Source organism: Bubalus kerabau, chromosome 1, assembly GCF_029407905.1.
Source record: "Bubalus kerabau isolate K-KA32 ecotype Philippines breed swamp buffalo chromosome 1, PCC_UOA_SB_1v2, whole genome shotgun sequence".
Lineage (NCBI taxonomy): Eukaryota > Metazoa > Chordata > Mammalia > Artiodactyla > Bovidae > Bubalus > Bubalus kerabau.
Window position 1 is genome coordinate 213,260,494 of NC_073624.1, and position 26,347 is coordinate 213,286,840.

Genomic DNA, 26,347 nt, shown 5'->3' on the forward strand with positions numbered 1-26,347 from the left:
GGCAAAGTAATGGCTCTGCTTTTTAATATGCTGTCATATTTAACAGCATTTTAATATGCTGTCTAGGTTTATCATAGTTTTTCTTCCAAGGAGCAAGCATCTTTTAATTTCATGGCTGCAGTCACCGTCCACAGTGATTTTGGAGCCCAAGAAAATAAAGTCTGTAATGTTTCCATTGTTTCCCCATCTATTTGGCATGAAGTGATGGGACCAGATGCCACGATCTTAGTTTTTTGAATGTTGAGTTTTAAGACGGCTTTTTCACTCTCCTTTTTCATCTTCATCAAGAAGCTTTTTGGTTCCTCCTCACTTTCTGCCATAAGGGTGGTGTCATCTGCATGTCTGAGGTTATTGATATTTCTCCCCGAAATCTTGATTCCAGTTTGTGCTTCATCCAGTCTGGCATTTTGCATTATGTACTCTGCATATAAGTTAAATAAACAGGGTGACAGTATACAGGCTTGATGTACTCCTTTCCCAATTTTGACCAGGCCATGCTGCTGCTGCTAAGTCACTTCAGTCATGTTAGACTCTGTGCGACCCCACAGACAGCAGCCCACCAAGCTCCCCCGTCCCCAGGATTCTCCAGGCAAGAACACTGGAGTGGGTTGCCATTTCCTTCTCCAATGCATGAAAGTGAAAAGTGAAAGTGAAGTTGTTGAGTCATGTCCAACTCTTTTTAAAGTGAGGAAGCCTAGAGAAACTGTAAGTAACCTGTATGGCCTCAAGCTACTCATCTCACACACTAGTAAAGTAATGCTCAAAATTCTCCAAGCCAGGCTTCAGCAATATGTGAACCGTGAACTTCCTGATGTTCAAGCTGGTTTTAGAAAAGGCAGAGGAACCAGAGATCAAATTGCCAACATCTGCTGGATCATGGAAAAAGCAAGAGAGTTCCAGAAAAACATCTATTTCTGCTTTATTGACTATGCCAAAGCCTTTGACTGTGTGGATCACAATAAACTGGGGAAAATTCTCAAAGAGATGGGAATTAATACCAGACCACCTGATCTGCCTCTTTAGAAATTTGTATGCAGGTTAGGAAGCAACAGTTAGAACTGGACATGGAACAACAGACTGGTTCCAAATAGGAAAAGGAGTTCATCAAGGCTGTATATTGTCACCCTGTTTATTTAACTTATATACAGAGTACATCATGAGAAACGCTGGACTGGAAGAAACACAAGCTGGAATCAAGATTGCCGGGAGAAATATCAATAACCTCAGATATGCAGATGACACCACCCTTATGGCAGAAAGTGAAGAGGAACTCAAAAGCCTCTTGATGAAAGTGAAAGTGGAGAGTGAAAAAGTTGGCTTAAAGCTCAACATTCAGAAAACGAAGATCATGGCATCCAGTCCCATCACTTCATGGGAAATAGATGGGGAAACAGTGTCAGACTTTATTTTGGGGGGCTCCAAAATCACTGTAGATGGTGACTGCAGCCATGAAATTAAAAGACGCTTACTCCTTGGAAGGAAAGTTATGACCAACCTAGATAGCATGTTCAAAAGCAGAGACATTACTTTGCCAACAAAGGTTCATCTAGTCAAGGCTATGGTTTTTCCTGTGGTCATGTATGGATGTGAGAGTTGGACTGTGAAGAAGGCTGAGCGCCGAAGAATTGATGCTTTTGAGCTGTGGTGTTGGAGAAGACTCTTGAGAGTTCCTTGGACTGCAAGGAGATCCAACCAGTCCATTCTGAAGGAGATCAGCCCTGGGATTTCTTTGGAGGGAATGATGCTGAAGCTGAAACTCCAGTACTTTGGCCACCTCATGCGAAGAGTTGACTCATTGGAAAAGACTCTGATGCTGGGAGGGATTGGGGGCAAGAGGAGAAGGGGACGACAGAGGATGAGATGGCTGGATGGCATCACTGACTCGATGGACGTGAGTCTGAGTGAACTCCGGGAGTTGGTAATAGACAGGGAGGCCTGGTGTGCTGCGATTCATGGGGTCGCAAAGAGTCGGACACAACTGAGCGACTGATCTGATCTGATCTGATGGCCTCAAGCTAGTAACTGTCATGGTCAGGATGGCATCCTGCTGCTCTTTTCCAGTAAAACATCCTGTTACAGAAAAGCAAGGTGGTCTCATCTCAGCTCTTTATTCATTTAGTGACCTTAAGCAAGTCACCCAATTCTCCAAGCTCCATCTCTCTCTCTGTGGAATTGGCAGTACCTATCCTACAGGCTGTGGGGAGGGAGGAGCACATGGAATGAGTAGGTAGAGTTGTTTGTGAACTGCAACATCATCCTGAAATATTACTAGGAGTGCCAAGTCGGTCCCAAAGGGATATCTGGATGCATTCCAAAACCAAATAGCTCTGATTTGTGCTGTTACTCTACCTGATCACCATTCTTTTACCATGTTAGTACCTGTATATATAAACAACAATATTGACACTACTAGGAAAAATATATTCCCATAAAAGGGAAACTATCCTATATTCTGTAAGTGATATCACATTATTTCAAATATCACAGTGCCTTTTATTTATTTATTTTTGGCTGCACAGGGTTTTCGTTGCTGTGTGTCAGCTTTCTCTAGTTGTGGCAAGCGGGCTTCTCATTATGACGGCTTCTCTTGTTGCAGAGCACGGGCTCTAGGCTCATGCTGGCTCAGTAGTTGTGGCACACAGGCTTAGCTGCCCAGTGGCATGTGGAATCTTTTCTGGTCAGGGATCTAACCCTTGTCTCTTGCATTGGCAGGTGGATTCTTTTTTTTTTTTTAATTTGTTAATTTTTTCTTGGCTTGCTGGGTCTTTGTTGCTGCAAGTGGCTTTCTCTCGTTGGGATGAGTGGAGACTACTCTCTAGTTGCAGTGCTCAGGCTTCTCATTGCAATGGCTTCTCTTGTTACGGAGCACAGGCTCTGGGCTCACGTGGGCTCAGTAGTTGTGGCACAGGGGCTTAATTGCTCTGAGGTGTGCGGAATCTTCCCTCACCAGGGATTGAACCAATGTCCCCTTCGTTGGCAGGCAAGATTCTTAACTACTGGACCATCAGGGAAGTCTCCACAATGCCTTTCTTACCGCACATACCTCTAAAATCCCCAGCCTCACCTTCCAGTCCTAAACAAGCATTCAGCCTTCTGGATTGAAAGCACCCCTCTGCACACATGGCTTTAAGGCTGGGCCTACTCAGGACCTATATTCTTCCCCTTTTCTTTGCCTTATCCTGGAAGAAATTATCTGACCTTTTAAAATGGTTTAATAAGTAGACTGTCACTCTCCAGGCAGCTTGTTGCCTTGAACCTCTATGGCTGGCTTCACACTCCCAGAACTGCCCCACCTCTGGACTTAAACCTGTGGAGCAGAGGTGGCCTCAGATATTACTGCAGGGAAGTGGAAAGAAGGACCAGATAGTGAGAGAGGGAGTGGGAGGAAGAGAGGTGGGGAGGGAGTGATTGAGAGAGAGATCTCTGGACCTCTCCTCCAGAAGGGGGAAAAAAGTTCTTCTAGTGAGAACTTAGTGCTGACTTCAATTTCAAACACAGCAGGTAAACACCCATGGTGATTTTCTAAACTGCAGCTAGGCCGTGAAAGTAATGTTATGGGTTCGTTGGGAGGATTGATTTACAGCATTTGCCTGCGTCCCGCCCCCCACATTCCCCCTTTATCTCTTCTCTCTGCGGTGGTCCTCAACCGCATTTGACCTAAATGTCGTCTGAAAGCATCTGAATTACTCATGACGGCACAGCGAGGTAGTTTGTTCCCCTGAGGATTTCTGAGGTTCACTCCAGCTGCTTGCCGAGGTAGGTGGTGTGCGGAGCAGACTGTTCCAGCCAGAATGAGCGACGGCTTGGGGCACCGCAGAACATTGCTTCCCTACTCAGTTTCCAATTTACAGTCAGAAGGTAAAAAGTACACTAATTAAATCCATATTAGGAGGAACCGCGGGGGCTGGATGAGGCGAGTGGGAGAGGAGGCCTCCGGCTGCCTGTTGCCCAGCAACAAGGGCACTCCGCTAAGCAGTGGGGCGCAGCGTCTCAGGCCGCCAGGCTGGGGGTGGTGGGACCAGCAGGCTGGGGCGCAGAAGCTTGGGGAGGTGCGGACAGAAACCCCAGCAGAGACCCAAGGAACCTTCTGTTCCACCGTGGGGAACTAAGTAAGGCTCTTTTGGATATTGATCCTCAAGATCACCCCCAACCCCCACCCCCAGCTTTCCCCTCCCCACTCCTCATTAACCAACAAATGTCGAAGGAGGTGGCAAAGGAAAGCGAGCCAACCTTCCTACAGCCAACTGGCTAGAATTTCTTTCCAACAGAAGCAAAGGCTTAGCCCCCGCCTTCAGGCCCAACAGGGACACTGCTCAGGACAAGGCAGCGTCCCTGGGACTAGCCCGGAAGGCCTGGTAGCTGGAGAGGTGGTGAAGGGTCATAAACAGAACAGCGCCATCTGCTGGCAGCGTCCAGGAGGGTGGAATTCACCCGGCTTCTCGTATTCACTGCCTCCCTCCACACCCAAGTCTTAGCCTGTGGTGCTAATATCCAACACCTATGCTGAGATCGTTCTTGTCCTCTGAAGGAACAACGGGGTATGGAAGAAAGTTAAACTGGGGCAGGAAGGAGAAGGAGACAAATGGAAGGACCTGCTCAGTTGGGGCCGCACTTTGGTGGGCGCTTTCGATCTGATGACTGGGAGGGATTGGGGGCAAGAGGAGAAGGGGACGACAGAGGTTGAGATGGCTGGATGGCATCACTGACTCGATGGACGAGAGTCTCAGTGAACTCCAAGAGTTGGTGATGGACAGGGAGGCCTGGCGTGCTGCGATTCATGGGGTCGCAAAGAGTCGGACACGACTGAGCGACTGGACTGATCTGATCTGATCTGATCTTCGATCTGGTAGAGACAAGTACAGCAGCCTCGTATCTCCCCATGGCCAAAACCAGCCAAGAACCAAACTGCAGTTTAACCGGACAAGAGCAGACGCTGCTTCCCATGCCCATTCAGGGCTGGGAGTGTTTTGTCCGAAATACACAATTTCCACTGGCCTAATGGACAAGGTTAAGTGTATTTCTAAGAATATCACAATGCGCGCCGAGTCGCGTCCACTCTGCGACCCCATGGACTGTAGCCGCCAAGCTCCTCTGTCCACAGGATTTTTTCAGGCAAGAATTCTGGAGTGGGAAGAATATCACAATAGGAGAAAGCAATGAGCACTGTACAGGGCAAAAGGCAGAAATAAGTATATCCCTCCAGAAGGCGTCTGGCAGCAAGCTGTCCAGCAGGGCAGAGAACCTTGGAGCGGAGGCCCCGCCCACAGCGTTCAAAGGGGAGAAGCAAAGCAGAATGGTAGAACCCGCAACCGCCTCAGCAGGAGCCCCATATGTTTTTTATAAAAAGGCACAATGTGAGTATTGTTCTGTGCTCAATAGCGCGACTGTTATAACTAATGCTTTTAGTATGAATACAACCACTTAAAATTCCCAACCAGTTGCACTTAGTGACAATATGCATCAGAAAAGAGCTCAGAAGCAGAGATTTCTCACTTAGAGGTCAGTTGGCTTTAGATACCATTATTATTAAGGTGCCCAGCTTACAAAAATACACTCAGTATTTGCATGAACAATGTTCTGGTCCCCAGCCTTTGCAGCTACAAATGCTAAGGCAGATTTTCACATGTATATTGGAGAACATTGATTCTATGTACACAGGGATGATACACAGAGGGTGTGTGTGTCATTTGTTTCATTTCACTCTAGCCCTTAACCCCCCACTCCCAGCTCCAGCCCAACCCCAAATAGGCATCTCCAGGACATAAGCCCCCCAGCATAATAGGTCTCCAGATGCCCCATGACTCATCCCCATTCAGCTCCCATCCTCCCAACTGCCCTCTTCAAGCTTGGTTGACCCCATAGGGTCTTCCAAAGGAGAGGTGGACAAATTCAGTTTTGATAACACAACTGGATGAGGAAGACAGTTCTTTTTGGGCCTCAGAATGAATTCCCCTAAATGCCCAAGTGTATTTGACACTCATCAAGGTTTTTAGGCAAAGCATCTGAATCCATTTTCCATTTGGGGAAGTTCCCTGTGCCTTGAATCTTGAAGGGAGGCCGCCCTACCCACTTCTACTGTACCACTGAGGTTAGGGGCTTGGGTAAAAACCAGCAAAAGGGACCTAAACTCAGCCAATCAGGTCTAGAGTTTTGTGGTAAAAATGCAGTCACCAGAAGAGTTAGGGACTACTGGTGACAGCATCTGCCTGGCCCCTCTTGTTTTCAAGCCTGTTTCTTCAGTCTTCCTAGGAATCCCTAGACCTGACTAATGTCCTCTGACAAATAGCTAATCTGCTCTAGTCAGGGAGGGGTCTGAAATTTGCAAACAAGACCCTGCCTCCAAGCCAGACTCCGGGTATTACTTCTCATCAATTTTTTTATTGAGAGGGAAAAGAAATTGCCATTTTGAATCTTAAGTTGAGGTGCTTCTCTGACTTGTCTCATCTCCCTCCAACCAACCCTTACCAGAACTCTTTCTCATCACAGGAGAGAATTCTGAAGATTTAAAATTTCTGTTAACTACCAGATAATCCACAAGATTTGGGAAAGACCACGTGAGAACACTTGGAAGAAGTACCCCGGCAAAGCCGGGCCTGGGTCTTCCCCACCCCAAGGGAAAAGCACCGAATAAACCAGCGTCATCCGGAATCATGCGGGTGAGAGGCAAGGGCAATGCTCCCCACCCTCACCGCCTGTAACTAGATGAGGGGTGGGGGGAAGGGCAGTTTATCGGGAGGATGGGTCCCTGAGGGGAAGGCTGGTCTGGGAGACGAGGGATGACGGCCAAGGTCGTTCCTGACTGCGTCCAGTTGGTCCTGAATAAGGCGGACCCGCTCGTCCAAGCTGCGCTGCTGGGCCAGGACTGCGGCCTTGCCGGCCAACAGGGTGCGGTAGGCGCTCAGCTCCTCTGCGGGCAGTGCGCGCGCCAGCTGCTCGCGTAGGGCCCGCTCCCGCCGCGCCACGTGCTGCTTCAGCTCCTTAGCATCTTTCTCCTGCCGCTGCAGGAGCCCCAGTCGCTGCAGCAGAGAGGCCTGGAGATGCAGGGCGAGGGCACTGTGAGCCAGGCCCGATGCAGGCCCCTCACCGCCCTTCCCGTCTCCCGGCCCTCCTCAGCCCTAACCATTACCTGCTCTTCAGGGTCGCTGTCTGCACCCACCCGGGCCAGGGCACGGTGCACGCGGGCCAGGCGACTGCCCAGCAACAGCAGGAGGCCAAGCACACGCTCTAGGTCGGCCATGAACCGGCTGAACCGCTCCAGCTCATGGGGTGCACAGGCCTGGCCGACAGCGGCCTCCAGAGCAGCTCCGCGCCTGGCCCAAGCTTGGGCCGCTCCCTGCAGCTGCTTCTGCTCGGCCTGAAGGTCCCTGAGCATCTTTTGGAGGAGGTCCGCCAGCTCTGCCTGCCGGGAGTGCGTAGGCACTTAAGTCTGGAGCCAGGCCCCTGACTCCCCAGACCAGACTCTGGGTTCTGGCCTCACTCAGCCACCAATGGCCCCTTCCACACTCACTTTCTTGGCTTGGATGCTGTTATTTGGCTTTGGTGCACCCTGGTCACATGGTTGGTCAGGTGCAACGTGGGTGGTAAGGTTTTCAGGCCTTGTCTCCTCCTGAGAAGTTGGCAGGTGCTGGGTGGAGTTAAGTAGATAGGACCTGGGGACAAAACCAGAGCTCCTTGTGTTGTCCTGCCCCAGAGATCAGGAGCTTAAAGTCCTCTGAGTCCCTGATGCCCCTCACTCACCCTGGCTCAGAATTACCAGCAGCCTCCTCTCCAGCCTCCCTACAGGCTGGTCTCATTGCAGCCCAGACCTCAGCTAAAGGAATCAGTCCATCTAGCAGGCCCAGGGATGGCTCTGGGCTGGGATAGGAGGTGAAGGTGTCACTCTGAGAGGGATCCAATCTGGCCAGCTCCTGAACCAGCTCCTCGAGGCGTGGACTGGCCCATGTTGACCGGGGACCAGGCTCCCCAGGGCCCCAAGCCAGGGCACTACGGTCAGGGAGCCCTGGGGTATCACTGTCTGGAGGTCCCAGGGTATCACCTGGGAAAGGTTTCAGGTCAGTCTCTGCAGTCTCTGCAGCTGTGGGGGGAACAGTGGTCAGCAGTTCAGTGGGGTCAAATGTAAGGATGTCACCATTTGCAGTCTCAGGGGGGCTACAGCATGTAGGCCTGGAAACATTCACAGAACTGTTTAACCCCTGCCAACACTCATCCATCCCTGCAGTTTCTGGGTCCTCATGGAGGGGCTTCTCTGGGGGGATTATAGCTTGGTCAGTCCTTTGACTCAAGCCAGCTCCGTACTCCTGGTCAGAGACATGGACACTGAAAGTGGAAGAGACACTAAATCAGAAAAAGCTCTGGCCAAGGGCCCCACCCCCCTCCCCCTGCCAACCACTCCCTCCTCCCCACCCCCCCCACCGCCTTCCGTCAAGAGAGAGTTCCATGCCTCTCCAGCATTTTATAGATGTGTGTAGGAAAGGTGTATCTCACTCTGCTTGAAAGTCTGAGGAAACTCACCAGGTTGGGAGCCCCAGGGGAGTCTGGGAGTCTGCAGGTGATCTTGCTCTGACCAGGGGGGCTTCTTCCAGGAAAACTTCATCATCAGGAAGGGATGGGAGCCGAACAGACCCAATGCAGTTCTCTGAGCCCCTCTGCTCACAGTCAGAGGGACTGCTCTGGGGTCCCTCTGCAGGACACACTTCTGCAGCTTCCTTCTGATTCAGGAACCTGGAGGCAAGGACCCCACACTGACCACAGTGACCAGGAAGGAAGATTCTGGTTCTGCACCAGAAACACAGTGGGGTGTTGGGGGTGGGATTAGGGGGTGTGGTTTGCACTCTGCCTTGAGACATAAGGCTCAAACTGAGGGTGGGTGGAGGCCTTCTTTCTTGAGCAAGAGCCATGAAAGCTGCCTCCCCCAACTTTCAGTTCCCAGAGTGGTTCATGTCTCTCACCTGTTAAGTTTGGTCTGCAATGGTGGTCTAGGGGTTTCTGCTCCTTGGGGAACAGCCTGGAAAGGCAAGCAATTGGGTGGAATGTTGCTCAAGTTTTCAGTCCTCTAGGTTCCCCCACCCCAAGGTGGCAGCCCCTATCTTCCATACCTGGGCAATGGGCATGATACCTTCTGGACTTCCCCAGGGGGCCACGACTTCCCCGGAAGCGCTCCGACTCCGACTGGCGGCAGGCCTGTAGGCATTGCCAAGCTTCAAGGACCGGGATTTTGGGTCCTCTACGTTTGGGGGCTGGGTCGCAGGCAGCCATCTGATCTGCTGACCTTCAAACTCAGCCAGCGTCCTCTGCTGCCATTCCCGAGGCTCCGGCCCGATGAAGCCAGAGCTGGAGCAGGCCTCTCCGGAGCATTGCCTTGCCAACCCAGCGCCCCTACCCAGGCGATCCAGTTTCCCTGGCTCTGAGAAGCACCACTTCCGTTGCTGGGTGGGAGCCCCTGAGCGCGTCGGCTCTACTTCCCTGCCGGGGTGGCTGAGCGAGGCGGAGCGCGGGTGCTGGGCAGAGGGCCGCGCGGGGGCCGCCGGCCGCAGGCGGGAGGGTAGGCTCATGCGGAGCTCCTTGCGCTGGAAGGACGTCTCCCGGAGCACTCGCCGCTGCGCGCCCTGTAGCCGCTGGCGGTAGGCGGCCCGCGAGGCGGGCGGGCTGGGCGGCTCGGCAGCCCGCGCCGCGGCCTCAGCCTCGGCCGCCAGCGCGTACAGCAGCGGGGTGGTCTGGCGGCTGAGCGGTCCCGGGGTTCCCTTTTCAGGGGCACGAGGTCCACTGCGTGCGGCGGCCGCGCGCCGGGGCTGCGGGGAAGTGCGAAGCCTGGCGGCGGGGGCCGGGCCGCCCCACACCACGCGCACGTAGTCCCAGTCCAGGTAGGGAAGTTGCTGGGTCCCCGCCGAAGGCGACGGCGTGCGCGGCTCAGGAGGCTCAGGACCGCTTGAGGCGGCGGAGAGAGAGCTGTAGGCCGAGTCGGTGGGCGCGGACAACCGCCGCAAGTCCAGGCTGCGAGTGGACGAGGCCGGGGAGGTGCGGCCACCTCCGGGACCCAGGGCCTCCATGGCTGCTCGGAGGAGGGCGGAGGCTGGCCAGCTCTGTAAGGCCTGGAAAAGCATAGGCGGCGTGGGAGGTGAGGCGCTCCGGGTATGGGTTAGGATAGCCTGCTGGCCTCTCCAACACCGACATGCTTACACATTGCCTCCCTGGCCACGGGACCCATGGCCCTAACATCCTGCACCTCCCTCGTCTGGGATGGCAAAGGCAGGAGGACCAGGGGAGCACCTCTGGAGGTTGAGAGCCTTAGCTCAGAGGAAGGAAGTGGCACCTAGGCCATTCCCTACTGGGGCTCTTCTGGCCCAGCCTCTACCCTGGCACCTCCTGGAGCGCTGAGAACATACCCATGCTCCTTCCCTCTCCAACCCTGTCCCACCCAGGCTGCTTCCTGGCTGCTTTGTTAACTCCTCTGGGTGATCTTTTCCTCATAAACAACATCAACAACGATCTGAGATCAGAGGGGAGCCAAGAAAGGAGGGGAGGAAAGACCCAGGTCAGGTGGCAGGGGCAGCTTCACAGACTTCCTCTGGGCCAGTTATGTTCCAGGTGCTCTGAATAAATATTTATCTTGAACCTCACAACTGTTGCCTGCGTTTTACAGATGAGGACAGTGAGGTTCTGAACCAGGGAATGATTTGCCCAGAGGCACATAGCTAGTAAGAGGCAGAGCCCTGCCTGGAATCTGGGCTTGCCTCCAAGCTTACTGAAGCCAGAATCAATTTCCTAGAAGCAAACTCTGCTGAAAGCCAGTTTACCCCAATCCCCCCCAACAAAGCTCAGGCTCCTCTGTGGGAAACAATCCGCACCCGCCCCCCCCCCCACTTCAAATTACTGTCAGATCCCAGGATAATATGTTCCCTGCTTGGGAGACTGCCTTTTGTCTAGGAGTGACAGGCTTACCCCATTTTGTGCCACTCTTGCTCCTCCTATAGGGCTCAGCTTAGAGGTTTCCTGGCCCTTTGGGATCCCTCTAGTGTCCTAGCTTCCCCATCACAGCACTCAACACCCTGCATGGTGATTGTTGGTTTGCCTGTGATTCCCTCTCCCCATTCCCACCCATGAACTTCCTGAGGACAGGCCCTGCACTGACTCATCTCTGTGCCCTCAATGTCTGGCATGTAGTTGATGTGAAATATTTGTTGAATGACAAGGAAAGGAGTAGAATTGCAGGAACTAGATGAGGGGTGGGGTAGGTGGGGTGGCTTTGGTGGAGAAGGTTGAGGGCTTCTTTGCTTCCACCTACTCTTCTCTCCCTATTAGTCTTTTTGAAGAAGGGGACAGAATGGGTGAGACAGTTGCCACTCATGGACACTGACCAGGTTACTCAGGTTATTAAGAACCAAAAGAGCAGGCAAGCATAGCTTGGAACAGGAATGGCCAGAAATCAATACCTTCCCAGTGCCAGGAGGGGAACAAGGGGAGGAGCTGGGGCAGTGTACCTGGATCAGGGGTGAAAGTAGCTTTGAGTCTTGGGAACTCAGGGTTCAGTGCGGGCTATAGGGACTTTTGTGTGTGGAGGTGGATGGTGGGGAGAAAGCAGGTTTGCCTTCCCTGAGCTTCTTGGTTGGGACTGCAGAGGAGGGTGGCCCATAGCTGGGTGGAAACTGAAAAAACAGACTTTGGTGAGCCTCCTAGACACATTTTGGAGCTCAGGATCACCCTCTACCACATTCCCTGAGACCCCAGATTCTACAGATTGCTGGCTAGGGCAGGTAGAGAGGTTAATGGTGGGAGGACATAGTGTTTCCTTAAAGGGAGAAGCAGTACTTCCACCATTCCCAGGAGGGGCTGTCAGCTGATCTGGTACCAGAACATCTTGACATCACTGTGCCTACTAAAGCCAGCCCTGAAGGCTGGTCCTCACACTTAGGCTTGGGGACCACTTTTGCAAAGTAGTTTATACTCTCTGTATTTCAGAAAGAAAAGCTACTCTGAGTAGCAGCCCCTTGGAAGACTCACCTCCTCTAGGGAACCCCTCCAGCCACCCAGACGCTGGCCCCCTCTCCTGCTATCCTTCTGAGCCCAACTTGGGAGCACTGTTTATCCTGGCTTATGCCACCGAGGCCTACCCATGTTGACTTTCACTGCATTTTTAGGCATGGGTAACTGTTCAAATACAAAGATGTTTCCTTAAAAAAGGCCTTGAAAATTCTTATTTGTGAGTTACTGAATGACAAAGGGTTCTGAGTTCGCCCAATAAAAACAGCTCAAATGGGTAATAAAAATGTCTGTATATTTTCTTATTGATTTTGTGTTGAGAATGCTTTTTCAGTTGTAACCTGAGCACCCAATACCCATGCAAGATAGGGTAGGAAAGTCCAGCTCCTTTAGTGTGTTTTGGGGCCTCAGCCCAAAGAGCAGAGAGTTTTTGTCTGGCTGCAGAGAGCCTCTTGCAGTCCAACCAGCCTCTGTGGCTGGGAGTGGCCACACCCCAGGAGCCCTAGCGTCAGCACTAATGTCAGCTGTGGGCTGGGCTGCAGAGCCAATGCCTGCATTGAATATAAGTCAGAACTAAAGCTTTCTCAAGCCCCATCAGCCCAGGGGGAGCAGCATGTTATCCTGGAAAACTGCTAGATTAGGTAGGGTCATATGGTATTGGCATCGTTTGCAATAAATATCACCTGAATCAAAGAGCAAGAGACGAAAAGGAGACAATGATGACTTCAATGTTCAGAGCTAGGAACTGAGGAGGTGGAGGTGCCGGTGTCAGGAATGAGGAAGCTGGGATGCGAACTGGCCAAGGATTCCAGGCCAGGTCTGGGGCCTGTGGACTTTGCAGTGTTTGTGGCAAGTCTGGTGAGCAGTTGAGTAGGTTGAGATGTGAGTCTGGACCTCAGCAGAGAGGTTGGACCAGGCAAGCAGACAGACCCAGGCTTTTAGTTAGAGGTTCTTGGGGAAACCGATGAAGACTGCTTCCAGTGACTAAAGTCACACAAAGGCAACAGAAACAGATCCAGGTAAAGTGACCAGAAAGACAGACAACCTCAAATGATCAATAAGGATCAGGAATTAAATCACATCTGGGATGGTCTTCCTCAGTGGTAGGCTTACTGTAGGGTGTTGCCTCCAAGTCACCCAGACTGAGTTTCTGGGTCCTGGGCCTGTCTTGAATCCCAGCTCTCCAGACACAGTCTGGAAGAGCAGGCCTTACGGGGGAGTTCCATGGCTCTCCCAGCCCCCTACGGCTCCCCATTCTCCAAGCCTGTCCGCCCCACAACGCACCCTGCGAAGCATCTGCTTTCCACTGCTGCCGCCCTCCCGTAGAGTCTCCATAGGCTCTAGCTCCGTGCCGCGGACAGGAAACGAGGGATGCTAGGGCACATGCGGAAAGGAGGCCGCGGTCGAGGTCGGACCACATACCTGGGGCTTCAAGCTGAGTTGAGGTCAGAGAGGCAAGAAGCACAGGCCTGGTGGCCACAGGGGGCGACAAAGTCACGAGGTGCAGCAGGAGAGCGACGCCTCGCGAACACTGGCAGAGTGGATGGCCCCCGGACGGCGCATTTCTCGGCCTTTCCTGTTGGGTTCACCGTCGGGGAAGGAGGGCTCAAAACGCGCGCAGGGGACCACGCGGTCCTGGACGCAGGAGAGAGGGACAGGGAGTGGGGGCTGGATTCCCTAGCGGCTCCGCTGCCGAAGGGCATGAGCCGGGGGTCGGGGAGTGGCTAGGGGGTGCGGTGAGGCCCCATTCCGAGTTCGCCAGCCCCCGGCGTGCTCCCCCAGCAGTTCCCGCCGCTACCGGTTCTGCGCCCACCACCCCTCTGCCGGAGGTGGGGACAGGGGCGCAGGAGCCCGACCCGACTCGCGCAGACCAGACGTGCTGTGGTGCCCAACACCTTCAGACCCAGCGACGCTCGGGCTGTTCCGCAGCGGCTCAGCCACTCCCATCCGCACCTAGCTGCGGGGCTCGCCCTACCGCCCCGGGGAACGGCGATTCCGCCGCCTGGCCCCCGGCCTCGCCGCGTACCTGAGCTCCAACCCGAGACGAGCTCCTGGACTGCGGCCGCGCAGTGACATCAGAGCCCCGGGCTCTGGCTCCCGACCCCACCTCCAGGCTCCCGCCGCCGCGGGGGAGGCGCCAAATCCGACTCCCGGGGGCGGGAGCGCGGAGCGGCCGCGCTGCCCAGGCAGCCGACAGCCCCTTCCTAGTGTCCGCTTGTAGGCTTAGACCCCGGTCGGGGTTGGACGCTCGTTACCCCGCCGGGCACAGGCCTCTTGCCTGGCTGGAGAAGCGAGAAAGTAGGGGTAGGGCTCCCAGGGCGCTCGCCCGCCGGTCTCCATCTGGTGTGTTCTCACGGCCTGTAGTGCTCGGCCGGAGTCCCACGGATTCAAACCACCCCATCAGTGGGGAAGCCCAGGCCAGGTCCCAAGAGCTCCAGAAGGCCACCTCATTCCAGTTTGGCTAAGTAAACAGACCTGCCACTGTCCCTGTCCAGCTCTGAGTACAGTGCGGATGCTAATGCATCCTTCCTTGACCAACTAACTCTCCCTCCAGAACTTCCATTTCCAGAACTCTTGCAGCTCTCTGATTCCCACTATGGCCTCTTTGCTCCCCTCTTTGCCCCTTTTCATTTCTCTCATATCTCGCATAGTCTGGGCCCTCTGGCCGGCCACCTGAAAAGGGGGAAGGGAAGCTGGGGTGCTGCTGACTTGTGTATTCACTCCGGGTCTTCTCAGTGGTGCTCAGCATTTTAAGGTGCTGGACTATGCATGTCCCCTGTGGCCTGGATAGGGTCTACTCCAGCCATAGAAACTGGCTCTCTTCACCTACGGGGATCTCAAGGCTCCAAAGAATGATCAGAATTCATCAGCCACTGTACACTGGTCACTGCTCTGTCCTCAGCCTTCCCTGCCCCCACTTTTCAAACCTGTATCCTGTGAATACTGGCTCTCAAGAATGCTCCATCCCTGGAAGGGGCTGAGCGCCTTTTTGCTGAACCCAGTCAGTGCTTGGTCTTTCTGTTATTGTGGCTTCCCTTACTGTCCCACAGAAGAATCAGCATGCCTGGGGGGCAAAGACCATATCCCTGTATCTTGGCATTCTTGGCTGACAAGGTTTGTTGGTGATAATAACCAGAAGCCGGAACTTAGACCGGGGGTCAAGGCTACCACTTTCTAGCGGGAATAAGAGCCTGGAAACTTGGTCTGTTAGGGTCTTCTAGGGGATGGAGGCAGCAGGCACCTAAGCCTGGCTTCTGATTGGGACACTCCTGGCACTGATTTTTCTTCAAATGCTATCCTGATCCAGGCATCAGCAGGAGCTGGAGCTCTGGACTCAGACAATGGCTCAGAACTTCTTGGTTTTGAACACCTGCCCTTTTAATACCAACTCTGAGCCACATGGTTGGTCTCAGAGCAGTATCACAATAGAGGAAACAAAACCCAGCAACCAAAAGTCAGTTAAAAAATGTTCAAGATTTTAATTTATATATATATATATATATATGAAACTACAAGTCCCTGGTAGCTCAGACAGTAAAGAATCTGCCTGTAATGCAAGAGATGCAGGTGATATGGGTTTGATCCCTGGGTCAGGAAGATCACCTAGAGGAGGAAATGGCAACCCATTCCAGTATTCTTGCCTGAGAAATGCCATGGACAGAGGAGCCTGGAGGGCTACAGTCTATATATTTTAAAATACATGTATATGTATGTATATTTTTAAATTTATTTTTATTTATTTGGCTGCACCAAGTCTTAGTTGCGATCTTTGATCTCCATTGTGACATGCAGGATCTTTTTATTAATAGTTGCAGCATGTGAGCTCTAGTTCCCTAAGCAGGGATTGAACCCAGGCCCCCTGCATTGAGAGCATGGAGTCTTAACCACTGGGGCATCAGGGAAGTTCCTTAATTTATATTTAAAAGAAAAGTATATTTCTTGACAACTATGAAGTGGACACAACATCCACAGTCATTCTTGATAATCCTCTTCTCCTCCCCCTTATCTCTCTTGCATAGACTCTAGAAACTCTCTGCCTAAATTCCCCAAAAGAAATCCCATCCACTCACTTCTCTGCTTGCCTCTTTTTCTCTTCTGAGAAAGAGAAAGCACCCCTGACATCTGGAAGTTGGCCTGGGACTATCAGCTAGACCTTGGTGTTATAGGAGTTGGTCTGACAGTCACAGACAAGGCCATGGAGTTCTCCTGTTTTGCATAAACAATTTCATGGGACATCAACATCAGACAAGACCCTCTGTAACCATGATGGGTCAAGATAAAAACAAGACCATTCTGTAATCATATCTGAACACAGACAAACCATGAATATTGTCCAAGTCAAAAAAATGACCAAATGTCTTTCTGTCCTGGATAATATGTGTGACTGCTGCTTCCTTATCAACTGTGGCTTTAGCTTTGCTTCAGTCATTCCTCTTTCTCATAAGATTTTAAGATACCCAATCATAGAATTACTCTTGCTTCCTGAAGCATCACTGAGAAAAGTCCTACTTCTTTAACTCTCCAAAATCACTAAATCCTTTAAGTCCTTTCTAGTGCCCTCTTACCAAGATGCTTCACGGTTCCCCTCACTGTAACAACTAATACACTCCATTTTTTCAACTACAGGTGTGTCCCTCATGATCTTTGACTGGAGGGCATCTCTTTAGTGCAAAAGCCCAAAAAGTCTTAGAGGGGAAGAAGGGGAAGAAACTGCAACCAACTTGGAGTCTCCCTTAGCGGCAGTGGTTAGGGAGCAGGGGCCATGGAGAAGATGGACACATGCAGATATTCATCATGTTTTCCTACTACATAAAAAGACATGCTTGTGCCCCTCAGTATCTCAGTACTTTTCCAGGCCTGGGAGAGTCCATCTGACACCGTGTGAGTTAGCCAAGAACCACCCAACCTAGCCCTTCCTCAGTTACCCAAGCAAAATAATTGTAAATGGGTAAGCCACTAAGTTTAGGGATACTCTGTTAAACGGTAATAGATAACTGTAACAGGATATGTAAAATTTCAAATTTGGTTAATCTTCTCAAATTTCTTACAAAGAGGTTGTACCAATTTGTATCCCCGTTAGTGAGTGCCCATTTTCCCACATCCTCACTAACATAGTACATTATCAGACTTTTGATCTCTGAAAACTGAAAGGTGAAAATGTTTTAATTTTTTATATATAAAATTGCATATCATTTTGTACATTTTAAGGCCACTCGTATTCCCTTCTGTGATCTATCAACTTTCCTTGCCCATGTTTCTATTGGATTATTGGTCTTTTTCTTACTGACTTATAAGATCTCTTTATGTATCAAGGTAATTTACTTTTTTTAAATTTTTATTGTGTGGCAAATATTTTCCCAAGTTTGTGTCTTCTGACTTTGTTTGTGGTGGGAGTGAATTTATAACCCATGGTTAAGGTAAAAAAAAAAAGTTTCATTCTTGTAGATAGCAACTACAGAGCTATTTTAATAATTCAGAGACCATCATATATTGGTTCAAATTCACTAAAGGCCAGAAATCCGTCAATGAATTATGTTGTCTATTTCTGGAAATCCAACAAAGCATGAATCACTGTTTTTACACAAGTGTCTACTTAAATTGTTAAGTGTTCCCTTAGAGCAAGTTTGTTTGCTTTTTAATTATGCACTGAATTCACCACACTTGTCCAAAGATAGGGCTTTATAGGAAGTCAGCCATAAGAAAAATTCAGGGAGAATGGAGCCCCCCCGCCCCTCCATATGAGGGTGTCTGGCAGGAAGGCCTTTGGGCGAGGCTGGGTAGGGACTGGTTGTCCCAGCGATTGAATCAAAGTTTCCTTTCAGATCAGCAGTTCCTGGGAAAGAATGCTGGTCTGTCACATTCCTATTGAGTACGCATATATCACCTTTTCCCTACAGATGATGTGTGACTCCTCAGCCTCTGTTTGCTTTGGCCATAATAACTCAGCTTTTGTTAACTCCTCAGCCTGGTTTACAAACCCCAGATCTGGGCCCATTCCATCCTCCTCGTCTGCCCTCACTGTTACCCACACACCCCTGGCCAAGAGAGATTAAAGGAGGTAGCTGGATACAGGCCTCTCTCCTTTTCAACCAGCTCCAGTGGACCCAAGACAGATAAGTGGTGGTCACATGAGCTTTTCCACTTTGCTTTGCTGGCCTCCCAGGATCTAGATGAAAAAAATGTCTCTTACATGTCATTTTGGTCCCCAAGAATAGAGAACTTAACTCAAGACTGAACTAGACCCCCAGTAGCATCCCTAGGGAGGGCAAAAGCAGGCTCAGGTCCAGAGGTGGCCCTGTGTTCAGGTCCTAATAAAGGGGTGAAATGGTCTACAAAGGCCCCTCTCCTAAAAGTACTTTCTAATTGAGCTAAATCTGCCAAGTCTCTGGCGTCATCAGGAGTCATCTGATAAGCATTTTCAATGAGAGGATGTTCCAACCCTAGAGGTTTGGGCCTTGGGCTTTAGACGGAAGCCTGGGTACAGGATTGGGTCACAGCATGCCACGTGCACATAGAATGGATTCTAGTCGTTCGCTCTGGAAGTAGATAATGCATGTCCTTAACATTCATCAGGAAACTCTTGCTGATCTTAACTGATGTGTCTGGTCAGTTACTCACATGGAGGAGACTTTGTTCTAAAACCTGCGGGTGTGTATATCTGGCATCCATCATGGTGCATGAGTTTTTGGGACCCTTCCAGGAGTGAATGTGACAGCACACACACACACACACACACACACACACACACACACAGAGTTTAGTTGGCAGATTATTGTACTCCAAGGGAAGGATCAAGAGAAGTTTAAAAAAAGAGAACAACAAAATTCTCCAACATAGCCCCAATAAGTGGAACATTCTCTGAAGCCCTGCCTGGTTTGTGTAGAGATGCAAGTGTCTACACTTATATTTAACTACTTCAGGGTGGGTGACAGCCTAGAAATCAGTTCCTCAGACTCCCCAGCCACAAGGTCTTCCCACGAGATCATGCTGCCTGCTAGTCTGCTGCTGTGCTACAACAAACAAAAATAAAATACCACAATTAAAAAAAATAAATAAGGAGGACAGAGAGCTATCCTCCAATTCACTGTGTCCTGGGTATACAAAAACCAGCAGTGAGAGAGTGAGTGTGAGTCCACAGCCTGGCAGACCTAAGTCAATGCCAGTCTGACCCTGGAGATATCCCAACCTTCCTGAACAATTCATTCCCTCATCTATAAAATGGATACGACTACATGTTTGCCAGGTAAAGATTAAATGAGATTTCATCAAATCTACTCAGCACGGACTCACAGAAGGCCATCAGCAAGTGGCGTTAGTTATCATTATTATTCCTCACTTCATTTTCTCCTGTAGGGAAGACAATCCTAACTAAATCCCAGCGTCAATTTGATCTTTGAGGACTGGTTTATACACCAGAGGTCTCCCCTGAGTGTTGCTCCCCTCCTAAGCTTTGCTTACTACTCCCTCAAACAGGGCTGTGGTGGACATCTGAACACTTCCTTCCTAGGGGAACACATATTGTGTAGGTCTTGGGGAGAGAGAGCCCCTTCTCCCATTTTGAAAGACAGCTTGCCACAGTGCAAACCTTGAGACCTGGGCTTGACCAGTGTGATGCTCCTGCCAGGGACTGGGACTCTCATGTGGGTGTCATGGAGATGTAGGGACAGGTGAGAAACCACTAGGAGTTGGATGGTGTGATGTGGTGGTGGTCCTAACCTGTCTCCTGCTCTTGCTGTCCAGCCTCCTTTAGCTCCTGTCTATTTTCATTGCCTGGTCCTCCTGCCTTTTAGTCAAGTCTGTGGGCCACAAGTCCTCCTTCCGATGCATTCCTTTTTGGAGTTGTAGGAGCTGGCTGCTGCTGCCTGAATTGAAGAAATTTTGGAAATAAAGCTAAGACACCTTTTAATACTGGGATGCCAATGTTAGGCTGGAGGAAAATCTGGCCAGATTTGGGTGTTCAGAGTTATTCTATCCCTGGAAGAAGCAACCACTAGGCAAGAAGTGAGAAAGCTCTCCCACAGCTGCCCTGGGGCTAAAGGGATGTGGTCCCTGCCCTTTGATGTGGTTGGAGATCCTCTAACAAGGCTTAAACAAGCTCAAAACTAGCAACTCAGGAAACAGGATAAAGCAGCACAGGAGAAATACAAGGCAGGCAAGTTCCTGGTTCAAAGTGATAAACATTTGCTATGAAATTGAAAACAAGATTTCCCTTGATAAACATAAAATCAAAGACAAGAAAGTTTGGAGATTGGTTCCTTTTTCCTATTCTTGCAGTAAAGAGGGTGGCCCAGATTCTACCTGTTCTTTTTTTTTTTTTTAGCATGGACCAAAAGACTAAGCAAATGTCAGGCCAAGGTGGGCCCGCCCGGAGACCTAGAAGCATAGGCTTCCATCCCATAGCTGCCCCCCTCCCCACAGAGGGTTGGGCACATGCTGAAGTTTCTTTTTTTCTTCCCTCTCCTACTAGAAAATGTCCTTAGGAAGGACCCATTGTGATGCGGAGTTATACAACCCCTGAGCCAAGAACCGCCTCCTCGGGGAAACATCCTTGCTATCTCTAGGGAGAGTTTGGGGAAACAACCTTGCTATCTCTAGGGAGAGTTCGTTGTTCCCTGCTGCACCTAACATTACATTGTAGAATATACACACCTTCTCATTTACTTGTATGTCTGTCCCATAAGACAGATTGTGAACTCTTGAAGGAAAGGAAGTACCAGGCTGAGCCTGGAAGGACTAGGCTCAGAACTATCATCAGTGATTGTTGAATGAATGCAAGTGAGAGACCCAGGTGAACAGCTGGGTCATTCCTCCATTTTCTGAATTCACAGCTGGGAGAAGGCAATGGCAACCCACTCCAGTACTCTTGCCTGGAAAATCCCATGGACGGAGAAGCCTGGTAGGCTGCAGTCCATGGGGTCGTGAAGAGTCGGATACTACTTCACTTTCACTTTTCAGTTTCATGCATTGGAGAAGGAAATGGCAACCCACTCCAGTGTTCTTGCCTGGAGAATCCCAGGGACAGGGGAGCCTGGTGGGTTGCTGTATATGGGGTCGCAGAGAGTCAGACACGACTGAAGCGACTTAGCGGCGGCAGCAGCAGCATCCTCCGGATGACCTTGGTCCCCAGGACTTAGCGATTAGCCTGTGTGTACACACTTTAAAGTTTACCTACAATTCTTGTTTCACTTTCTCCTGTTTGTGGTTTCAACAAAAAGATGTCATTTAATATACTGTAAGGAGCTATGTTCTTTTCAGAGTACACTGCTTCTGTCACTCACTTGGGAACAGCAGATAGAGGTCTGGAAGCTGCTGCTATGGATGGAACCAAGGATTTCTGAGTTCATTTGGGTTTTCCAATCCTCTGCAATGGTTGTTAGAAGTAGATTAATATCTTTTTTAGTGATGGCAATAGGTCCTAGTTCACATACAGTCTGTGAACAATGGTTCTTTTTGAAAAATGCAGCAAGTGCCTGAAAAGGCACTTTGCTTTAAAAATAAACCCAAACTGCAACCTGCTGGTCTTCTTGGAACAGTGAGTGCTTTATCTAAATTAGATTTACCTTAGCATGCTTAACAGCTTACAATTCAACAATAAAAAGACAAAGAATCCAATTTTTTAGTGGGCAAAGGATTCAAAAAGACATATCTCCCATGAAGATATACAAATAGCCAATAAGCACATGAACAGATGCTCAATATCAAATGCAAATCAAAACCACAAGGTACCACTTTACATCCACAGGAATGGCTATAATCAAAAAGACAGACATTAAGTATTGGCAAGGATGTAGATAAGTCAGAATCTTCCTGCACTGCTGTTGGGAATGTAAAATGGTACAGCTGCTTTGGAAACAATTTGTTAGTTCATCAAACAATTAAACATAGTTACCATATGAGCCAGAAATTCCACTCTTAGTATATCAGTTCAGTTACTAAGTCGTGACCGACTCTGCGACCCCATGAACTGCAGCACGCCAGGCCTCCCTGTCCATCACCAATTCCCAGAGTCCACCCAAACCCATGTCCATTGTGTCGGTGATGCCATCCAACCATCTCATCCTCTGTTGTTCCCTTCTCCTCTGGCCCTCAATCTTTCCCAGCATCAGGGTCTTTTCCAGTGAGTCAACTCTGCATCAGGTGGCCAAAGTATTGCAGTTTCAGCTTCAAAATCAGTCCCTCCAATGAACACCCAGGACTGATTTCCTTTAGGATGGACTGGTTGGGTCTCCTTGCAGTCCAAGGGACTCTCAAGAGTCTTCTCCAACACCACAGTTCAAAAGCATCAGTTCTTCAGTGCTCAGCTTTCTTTATAGTCCAACTCTCACATCTATACATGACTACTGGAAAAACCAAAGCCTTGACTAGATGGATCTTTGCCAAGAGAATTTAAAACATTTGTTGCATACAAAAACACATATCTGAACATGTAGCTCTTTATAGCAGCATTATTCATAATAGCCAGTAGCTAGAAACAACCCAAATGGTCATCAATAGAGGAATGGATAAACAAAATGCTGTATATCTATAACATGGCATAGTATTTAGCCATAAAAAGAGATTAAGTACTGATGCTTGTTACAAAAATCATAAACCTTGAAAACATTCTGCTAAGAAGAAGAAACCATACAAAAGACCACGTATTGTATGATTCTACTTAAATGAAATGTCTAGAAGAGGCAAATCCATAGAGACAGAAAACAGATTGGTGACTGCTAGAGGCTGGAATGTGTGGGCATGGGGAGTATTATTTGGTATGAACTTCTGTTTTGGAACTATGGAAATGTTCTGAATTAGAGATCACTGATAGTTGCGCCACCTTGTGAGTATACTAAAAATCACTAAAGTGTATGATGTGAAGTGGTATGTGAATTTTATGGTATGTGAACTTTTCTCTCTGTATGTGTATGTATTACAGATACACACATATATTCGTAGAGTTAACAATAGTTGCTGACATTGGTCCATTCTTGCCCAAGATCTTCATACATAAGCAACAAATGGTCTCTAAGGGCTATAATCACTCTGATATTTTAAGTGTGTGTCTAAACCCCAAAAGAAAACTCATGTATTCTTGCACTAATTTACCCACTGTCTCAGAGCACCATCTGCCCACAGACCTAAAAGCATGCATACCAGGAGATCTCAGGTTTATCTGTGGGCCACAAATCTCAATATTCACATGCATGGAGGTCACATGACTTTTAAGTTACTATTGAGGGGACTTCCCCAGTGGTCCAGTGGTTAAGAATCTGCCTTGCAATGCTGGGGACGCCAGTTTGATGCCTGGGTAGGAAATTAAGATTCCACATGTCACAGAGCAACTGAGCCTGTGTGCCACGGTGAAAGGTCCCACACACTGCAACTAAGAACTGATGCAGTTAAGTAAATGAGTAAACAATAATACAATTTTTAAAAATTAAACTATTGAGGATGAATTAAAGTCTACTAATCATTAAAAAAAGTCTTTAGCAGTAATACAAAAGGAGTCTGATCAAGAGTATATAGCCTAGTCCTGCGTGTTAGTCACTCAGTCGTGTCCGACTCTTTGCAACCCCACAGACTGTAGCCCGCCAGGCTTCTCTATCCATGGAATTCTCCAGGCAAGAATACTGGAGTGGATTGCCATTCCCTTCTCCAGAGGAACTTCTCAACCCAGGGATTGAACCCTGGTCTCCTGCCTCACAGGCAGATTCTTTACCATTTGAGCTACAGAGAAGTCTAGTGCTACCTGTTAGCAAATGTTGTCTGACTTGAATTATAATCAGAATACTTAAATTATTGTCAGGACTTATTAAGTGAAGGCATACTCCAATCCTGACACTGTATGTGTATCTGTATGGTAGTTGTCAGCCTCACACGTGCAGTTTTATCAAAGAAAGAGAACTTTGGCAGAATTAGGTCCAAGGTCTTTATGGTGGACAGAGTTCTATCAGTTCCTCTCATTTGGATGGGGCAGATAATTAGACTGCCCCTGAGAACTATACTCCAAAGGCAGCTACAGAAAATTAATGCAAAGCTTCACGTGTGTGAAGAGAGAGGCAATGTGTGCCTCTCTCCTCAAACTGTCGTCACTGTTCTCACCAGTGAGAGCTGTGACTTCATTTTTACCAACAGTGATTCTACAAGGCTTGGGCAGTTCCATAGTGGGAAAGAAGCACATTCGAGTGTCATTATTCAGAAGAGCTGGCAGGAGGGAGCTGTATCAGATTAAGTGATAAATATATTATTGTCCTTCAGTATTGAGCGGACTGATTCCAGGACCCCCTGTGGATATAAAAATCCACATTGCTTAAGTCCCTTGTATCAAACAGAGTAGTGTAGTCAGCCCTCCCTACCTGCAGTTTGCACACCCTGAGGTTGGTAGAAGCCAGGTGTAGAACCCAGTCCATACTGAGGGCCAATTGTATAATATGTGCACTTTATAAGTGTCAGGAACCCTACTTTGGCAGGGGGGCAATATCAAGATGGAGGTTGGAGTGAAATCACATGAGGAAGAAATTGTGGTGCTAAAGTTATTTTCAGATCACAAAGGGAATTCGCAATAGACTTTCTTACTCATTTTCTCTAAGCAGAGGCTTACACAAGGACTTCACATGCTGCTTAAAGATCTACCCTTTTGATTTGAAGAGCTGAGGACACAAACTTGTTTCTAGTTCCTCCCACTGACATTCAATTCAGTTCAGTTGCTCAGTCGTGTCTGACTCTTTGAGACCCCATGAACCGCAGCACGCCAAGGCCTCCCTGTCCATCACCAACTCCTGGAGTTTACCCAAACTCATGTCCATTGAGTTGGTGATGCCATCCAACCATCTCATCCTCTACTGTCCCCTTCTCCTCCTGCCTTCAATCTTTCCCAACATCGGTCTTTTCAAATGAGTCAGCTCTTTGCATTAGGTGGCCAAAATATTGGAGTTTCAGCTTCAACATCAGTCCTTCCAATGAACACATGGGGCTGATCTCCTTTAGGATGGACTGGTTGGATCTCCTTGCAGTCCAAGGGACTCTCAAGAGTCTTCACCAACACCACAGTGCAAAAGCATCAATTCTTCAGCGCTCAGCTTTCTTTATAGTCCAACTCGCACATCCATATATGACTACCAGAAAAATCATAGCCTTGACTAGACGGACCTTTGTTGGCAAAGTAATGTCTCTGCTTTTGAATAGGCTGTCTAGGTTGGTCATAACTTTCCTTCCAAGGAGTAAGCGTCTTTTAATTTCATGGCTGCAATCACCATCTGCAGTGATTTTGGATCCCCCAAAAATAAAGTCTGACACTGTTTCCACTGTTTCCCCATCTATTTGCCATGAAGTGATGGGACCAGATGCCATGATCTTTGTTTTCTGAATGTTGAGCTTTAAGCCAACTTTTTCACTCTCCTCTTTCATTTTCATTAAGAGGCTCTTTAGTTCTTCACTTTCTGCCATAAGGGTGGTGTCATCTGCATATCTGAGGTTATTGATATTTTTCCTGGCAATCTTGATTCCAGCTTGTGCTTCCTCCAGCCCAGCATTTCTCATGGTGTACTCTGCATATAAGTTAAATAAGCAGGGTGACAGTATACAGCCTTGACATACTCTTTTTTCTATTTGGAACCAGTCTGTTGTTCCATGTCCAGTTCTAACTGTTGCTTCCTGATCTGCATACAGGTTTCTCAAGAGGCAGGTCAGGTGGTCTGGTATTCCCATCTCTTTGAGAATTTTCCACAGTTTATTGTGATCCACACAGTCAAAGGCTTTGGCATAGTCAATAAAGCAGAGTTCCAGTTTTTCTGGAACTCTCTTGCTTTTTCGATGATCCAGTGAATGGATGGATGGCAATTTGATCTCTGGTTCCTCTGCCATTTTTTTTTTTTTTAATTAGAAGTGATGATTAAATATACCCATAAGGCAACGATCAGGTGAGGAGAGCACAGCAATTGTGTGAACAAAGTTTTGGACTGAAAATTGTCTAGAAGAGTGAACAGAGCTAATTAAAAAGGAAATCTAAACCTGTGGGGAGTGGGGATGTCAATGAGAAGCTAGGTGAGACACTGAACAGAATCCTGGGAACCTCAGGAAATGATGCCACATGCCATGGAAGGCAGCAGTACCAGCTACAACTAAGTGGATATTGCCCAAATCTGTAGATGGAACAGTTGGACCCAGTGTATACTCCCCATTCCAAGCAGAGAGAGGACCATTCCTATCCAACTCAGCAGGATACTAGGCGTTGACTTTATGTAAGCGAAAGTTGCTCAGTTGTGTCTGACTCTTTGCGACCCCATGGACTATGCAGTCCATGGAATTCTCTAGGTCAGAATATTGAAGTGGGTAGCCTTTCCTTTCTCCAGGGGATCTTCCCAACCCAGGGATCAAACCCAGGTCTCCTGCA

The 26,347-nt window shown here is 49.1% G+C and overlaps 1 protein-coding gene across 1 annotated transcript; it reads right to left on the reverse strand.

Annotated features, from left to right (window-relative positions):
• Positions 1-6,362: 6,362 nt before the first annotated feature.
• On the reverse strand, positions 6,363-13,869 carry SHROOM1 (shroom family member 1). The gene is made up of 8 exons (XM_055566773.1): positions 13,399-13,869; positions 9,096-10,088; positions 8,949-9,004; positions 8,512-8,721; positions 7,738-8,316; positions 7,508-7,649; positions 7,127-7,399; positions 6,363-7,031 (listed from the first exon to the last, which is right to left on the reverse strand). Exons 2-8 carry the CDS (start codon positions 10,044-10,046, stop codon positions 6,699-6,701), a joined length of 2,544 nt encoding a protein of 847 aa, XP_055422748.1. The 5' UTR covers positions 10,047-10,088; positions 13,399-13,869; the 3' UTR covers positions 6,363-6,698.
• Positions 13,870-26,347: the final 12,478 nt, after the last annotated feature.

Excerpts from the sequence above, each read along its gene's own strand:
- SHROOM1 (XM_055566773.1), bottom strand. The coding sequence starts at position 10,046 with ATGGAGGCCCTGGGTCCCGGAGGTGGCCGCACCTCCCCGGCCTCGTCC. Across the intron at positions 8,317-8,511 it reads CCCCTGGGGCTCCCAACCTG|TGTCCATGTCTCTGACCAGG; the intron begins GTGAGTTTCCTC and ends TTCCACTTTCAG. Across the intron at positions 7,032-7,126 it reads ACAGCGACCCTGAAGAGCAG|GCCTCTCTGCTGCAGCGACT; the intron begins GTAATGGTTAGG and ends CTGCATCTCCAG.